The 5,933-nt window shown below is 35.8% G+C and overlaps 1 protein-coding gene across 1 annotated transcript; it reads right to left on the bottom strand.

The window, feature by feature from the left end:
- Window positions 1–377: 377 nt before the first annotated feature.
- On the bottom strand, window positions 378–5,475 carry LOC148949785 (uncharacterized). Its single transcript, XM_089093091.1, has 3 exons — window positions 5,361–5,475; window positions 3,596–3,785; window positions 378–535 (listed from the first exon to the last, which is right to left on the bottom strand). Exons 1-3 carry the CDS (start codon window positions 5,370–5,372, stop codon window positions 420–422), a joined length of 318 nt encoding a protein of 105 aa, XP_088949217.1. The 5' UTR covers window positions 5,373–5,475; the 3' UTR covers window positions 378–419.
- Window positions 5,476–5,933: the final 458 nt, after the last annotated feature.

Here is a 5,933-nt window from a genome sequence, read left to right as displayed (position 1 = left end):
AACAATAGGCTATATGAAAAATGTGGTTCAATACCGCTCTCTAGGGCTATACTGAAAGAAAGGTTGAGGTGGCTATGGCACGTTTTGCGGATGAAGGATGAGAGATAGCCGAAGATTGTTCTTTTCGGCCAACCGTCTAGGTCTAAACGGAAAGCAGGTCGTCCTCGTCTGGGGTGGGAGGACGTCATAAAGAAAAATTTAAAGGAAACGGGAACTTCATGGGCGGGTGTAAATAGGGAGGCTTTGAATAGATTGGGATGGAGGAGGAGCGTGCGCAGCTGTGTTGACTTCAGGCGGCTTGGTGCTGCGGTTAGTTGTTAGTAGTAGTAGCAGTAGTTTAAATCATCTGAAAAGCTGCAATAAATCCAAAGTGAAAATACAAATGAAATAAATTATATTAAATAAACAGTACAAAATGATTAAGCTTTCCTGAGAACACCATAGCCTGCGGCAGTTGGAAAAGCAGCATAAGGATAAGAAGCATAAGCAGCTGGCTCTTGGGTAGTATCAAGCTTCACAGCTGGGTAGGGGTGGCCTGAAATTGGAAGAATAAACTTATTAGTTTTGAAAGTTGGAGTAGATGTAAAATATTAGCCCTATCTCTGGTATCCATGCTATGCATGCCTTATCAGCATGCTATGCATATTGGGTTTCTTAGTTTTAATTTAATTGTTAGTAAGGCGGCAGCAATTAGGTGTTTTTGCGATTCATTATGCTTCATTTTCTTATTCTAAAAATTCACTATCCAATGCAGCATTCATGAAAATACAGTCCGATCTTATGTGTTTTTTACTCAGGGGTGATCAAATCGAACCAAAGATCCTAGTGAATTATGAGATGGCTCATTTGATTCGAAATCAAAAGTTCTAGTGTCCTTTTTAAGTGACCAAAGTTATTGGAGGGCAACTAACCCTTCCTCCCATGCCCCCTTTTCCCCTGAAGTTGTTTGATCAAAATTTTGAGATATCCATTTTGTTCCGCGTAGTCGAAAAATTCAATAACTGTCTCTTTCAGGAGTACTTGACCTCCTACAACCACGGAGGGAAGGGCTGCAACCTGTGAATTTTGCCCATTGTTTACATATAGTGTTGGTTATTGGGAAGTATACATATATTTATCGGGAGGGAGGGGTCTGAGGTGGAGGGATGTTTTATCCGAGGAGCATTTTCTGTTTGAAGGGAAGTTTCTGGGGATGAACTTTCAAGAGAAAACTTTACACAGAGGGAAATTTACCAGAAATCATACACAAAATTTACTCATTTTCCACAGGAGAAGTTTTTCATGGGGGATAATAAGCAGGAGCAATTGTCCATGTGGAAATCTTACGCGGGAGAAACTCCCTATTGGAAGGAGGAGGGTCCAGGACAAACTTTTCACATAGGGGGGGATTTCTGGTATAAATTGAAAAAAGACCAGAAATTAAATAAAAAAAACAAGGTATTTTTTGATGAGAGTATGCTAAGGAGATTTTTTCACGTGGAATCGTGAGCAAGAAGCTTTCTGGGGGAATTTACAGCAAGGATGGAATTATATTGGGGTAATTTCCAATGGGAAGTATTTTAAGGGGGAACTTTGCACAGAGGAATGTTTCTTGGAGAGGGGGAGTTAAATTGGGTGAGAGGCGGGTTTCCTTACATTATTTAAGAACAACAAGAAATTAAATTAAAAACAAGAAATTTTTTCAACTGAAAGTAAGGAGCAACTGTAAGATTTAAAACAAATAGAATTTACTCCGTGTATGAGGGGGGCTGCCTCCTCCTCAATACCCCGCTCTTTACGCTAAAGTTACGCCTTTTGTGCAAATTCTTAAAGAATGAATCCCGAAACACAAGGACCGTTTCATTAGAATAACTTTTTAAAAAGTGCTTAAAAACTTTACTGCGAAGAGCGGGGTATTGAGGAGGAGGCAGCCCCCTCATATGTGAAATATTTTCTGTTCGTTTAAAGTTCTAGTGTTCCTCTTCACTTTCAGTTTAAAAAACTTATTTTTTATAATTTAATTAGCAATTTAAGAGTAAGTATAAGGAAACTGTGCAACGAACACTTAAAAAAAAAAAAAAAAAATAATAATACTAAATTTTACAAAGAGTTTCAATTTGACTCGCAGGTTGAACAATTTAAAAGCAAAATGTAAAGTTTTGGTTTTACCTGACAATCTGGCCCAAAAGTTTATTTTCTCTCTCAATTCAATAATTTGAGAAACTTGTTGCATTAAAATGAAAGGTAAAAATTGCATTTCATTAGTAGTTATTTGTGGGTGTGCAAGTAACTCAACACCCATTTAACTCAACTCATTTAACCTAACGCTCGTATAGCTCAATCCAAACTTAGCTCAAGCTCAATTCAAATCAACCCCGTTCAAATTAACCCCCATTTAACTCAATCCCCATTTAAACCAACCCCCATTTAACTCAACCCACGAGCAACTCAATCATCATGGACAATAGCCACGTTCAGCTCCACACCCGTGCAACTGCCCCCCCCCCCCGCCTCCAACCTAACTCCCACTCAACTCAACCCGTTCAACCTAACCTAGTTTATTACAGGGATTGAATCTAATTGGAGTTGAGTTGAATGGGAGTTAAAGTAAATGGGATTGATTTATATCGGGGTTAAATTAAATGGGGTTGAATTGGAGGGGAGTGGAGTTGCAAGAAGGTTTAGCTAAATAGGATTGAGTTAATTGAGGTTTGAATTGCACGGAGATGAGTCGAATGAGTGTTGTTTTCCTTTGGGGTTGAGTTATACAGGGGCCAATTTAAGCTGGGGTTGAGTTAAATGACGGTTGAGTTTAACTGGAGTTGAGTTAAATGGTTTGAGCTGAACCGGTTTGATTTAAGCAGGGGAGGGGAGAGCTACATTAGACTGGTATACTGTAAAAGCTTACTCTATTTAATTTTATCTGCATCTGTTGTATCTCAGAAGCAATCTTTTCAAAGGGGATAATCAAAGAGAACAAGAAAGGTTACTTTCCTTATTGACGATGCGTTTACATTTCTATTATTATTGTTAATAATGGTTTTTTATTATAATTTTTCTATTTCTATTTTCTATTTCCGTTTTTCTATTTTATAATTTCTATTATAAGTATTAAATATATAGTTACGCTTAATAGTAAACGCAAATCTTAGCAAAGGTCCTCAGTTCATAATTTTTTTTTTTTATTACTTGGGCTTAAGGAAATCGAATAAAAAATGAACATAAAAGTGGTTGTAACAACATGTGTTATATTGGTTGAATACGTCTTTAATCTTAATATTGAGCCTACATCATAGACAAGTTTTCCCTACCATAGTCTATGGCTCATAAAACTATTTCTTACAACGTCATTTGGGGAATGTTGAGTCGAGAAACGAACATAAGAGCGGCCATAAAAGTGTGTACGTTATTAGTAGAATATAACTTTATTCTTAATAATAAGATCAAATCTTTGAAAATTTTGGTATGTTTTAGACAGCAGCTCAAAAAATCCTTGCCTTGCTTTAAATTTTTTAAAGCTTTTAAATTAGTGAATCAAATTGCAAACATTTAAATCGAAATAAAAACTAAAGGAACGAGAACAAGTTAAAATTTTCACAAAAATTTCAATACTTACTGCTTCTAACTGTATACGTTGGAGCGGAAAACCTGTAGCTAGTATATCCATAAGGGTAAGGAAGGGGTGCAGCATATGGCAATGCATAGGGATAGGCTGCAGGAACTGGTAGTCCGGCATATGGCACTGCAACATACTTCTTTTCTTCATCGGCGTAGCATACAGCTGCCATTATCAATACTGCTGCGAGCTGGAAATTTTAAAGTAAAATTTGTGCAACTATTTTAAGATTTTATTTTGACTTAGCTTAATAGTAATTAGTGATGAAATAAAGTAAATTACGCACAAAATTTGAGAGCTGTCTCGGCTGATTTTTTATTTTTAATTTTTTTTTTTGTTATGAAGTTCGTCTTTTTTTTTGCCCCCATCTCTTTTTTGCGTCCCTTTATTTCTTTGTAACTCAACAAGTTCTCAATACGTGAATGACTTTGTTAATTAATTAAAAAGGTATTAATAATGACACAACATTTATAATTTGATTTAACGTAATCTCCATGATATTAAAGGCATTACAAATTAGGTTTAAAAGCCTGTCCTGAAAGGTTCCGAAACGAGGGGGGGGGGAATCAAAACGTTCAAAATGGTACAAAAATTTAATGCTTTTCTGAAAGAAAACATCCTTTTCAAACCTCCTATTCTGTAAACTTTTTGTAAACCCCCTCACCTAGATAAAGTTTCTCTGGGTACTCTTGCAGTGTAGTACTCAATTTTTTGTTTGATATTCAATACCGACTTGAAAAATAATTTTTACAAATCAAAATGAACAATTGATTTAAAAGCGAAATATTTTTAAAACTGAAATTCAGCTCATACGATTGACAAGCAAAATCTTCAACAGTAATTTTATTTGATGTTATTTTCACCTCAGATTTGATTTATTAAGTCACTGCTAAACTTATTAGAATATCGTAATAGAAAAAAATACATTGCTGAAAGGGTAGCGTTTTGATAAGGTTATGTTTAAAAAAATAAACCGTTTCAGTAAAAATAAAGAATTAATCTAAAAGACGATACGAGCAGAAACTAGCTTATTAAAAAGCCAAAACTAAAACGAGGAGATATTACTAAAATGAATACAGGAACTAAACTTAAATTGAACACTGAAGATAAACTTAAAAATAAATAAATAAATAAATTGTCACGCATAATAGTTTCGTTGCTACCTCTGAAGCCCCCTAAGTTCTACTGTTATATGCAAGGGAGTGGGAAAGTCCGTATCCAGGGGGGGGGGGTTAGGGGGTTTGGAACGTTTGTTCCAAACCCCCTGTTTGTGAAACGTTTGTTTATATGCTTTTTTGTTACTTTTATATCAGTCAAACATTTTTTTTGGAGGGGGGAGGGTCAAGCTTGGCAGCCCACCAGGATAAGGACTCGATCTCTCTGTAAATGAAATGTACGTCAGGAAACTTAAAAGACTATCATTTTTGTTTGGGGGGGGGGGCTGAAGTGGGGGTATTTATTTTCAGAATTGTATTATTTGAAGGGTGTAGCACAGTTTAGGAATTTAAAACCTCCCCTCTTTCTAAAACCTTGTCTCGTTAGCAGGGGCATAAATATTAAATATCATGGCGCGTAAATACCATATTAACATGTATCTGCATTTTTAGCAGCAGGTAGCAATTTAATTACAGCTGCTATCTATTTCTTTCATATTACTAATTAAAAATTTTTCTAAGCCACTGGCTTCTTTAAGAACAATGGCAGTACATATTTCCATTGATTTTTGGCTAGATCTAATGAAAAAAAAAACTTAAATGACACTTACCAGGAGCTTCATTTTGAAAATTTTTGATGAGAACTGAAATCAGAGAAAGCTAAGATATGACTATAATGATAACGGATTTTCTTGTTGTTTTATATCTAAGCCGTTTTGTGGCGACCAAAGCGAGCCACACCCAATCTATAGTTAATAAGTAGCGGATGGAAAATGTTCAGTGACCCCTTACGTCATGAACAAAATTAGCTGCATAAGTCCGTTTTTTAGGAACGTGAAAGAAATCCGGGTACAAAATACCTTCAAATAATTTCGAAAGGGTATTGGGGTTTAATAAGAAAATTAAGATTTGACTGGGCCTTCTAATTTTAGAGCTTAAAACTGTTTAAACATCAGACTCAGTCCAATCTCGTCAATATCAGTTAATCCAATAGGCAACAATTTTTGATTTTGGGATAAGGCAAAAGTAGCAAGGCATTTAAGTGCATATGATTTGGGGAGGGGTACAACAGTTTGATGTGGACAAAGCTTCAACAAAAACGCTATAATATGTAGATTCTCTAGAAAAGAGAGGATAAAATGGTACAAATCCTCAGGTTTCTGGGGGTGGGGGAGGGGCTTGAG

Source organism: Artemia sp. Qi Xiang Cuo, chromosome 8 (genome assembly GCF_049724085.1).
Source record: "Artemia sp. Qi Xiang Cuo chromosome 8, ASM4972408v1, whole genome shotgun sequence".
NCBI classification, from domain to species: domain Eukaryota; kingdom Metazoa; phylum Arthropoda; class Branchiopoda; order Anostraca; family Artemiidae; genus Artemia; species Artemia sp. Qi Xiang Cuo.
The sequence above is the reverse complement of the archived record's forward strand: the minus strand, read 5'-3'. Positions and strand labels throughout refer to the sequence as shown.

Bases quoted from the DNA above. Each gene is read 5' to 3' on its own strand.
- LOC148949785 (XM_089093091.1), bottom strand. The intron at 536-3,595 runs GTAAGTATTGAA...TTCCAATTTCAG, and splicing joins AACGTATACAGTTAGAAGCA to GCCACCCCTACCCAGCTGTG.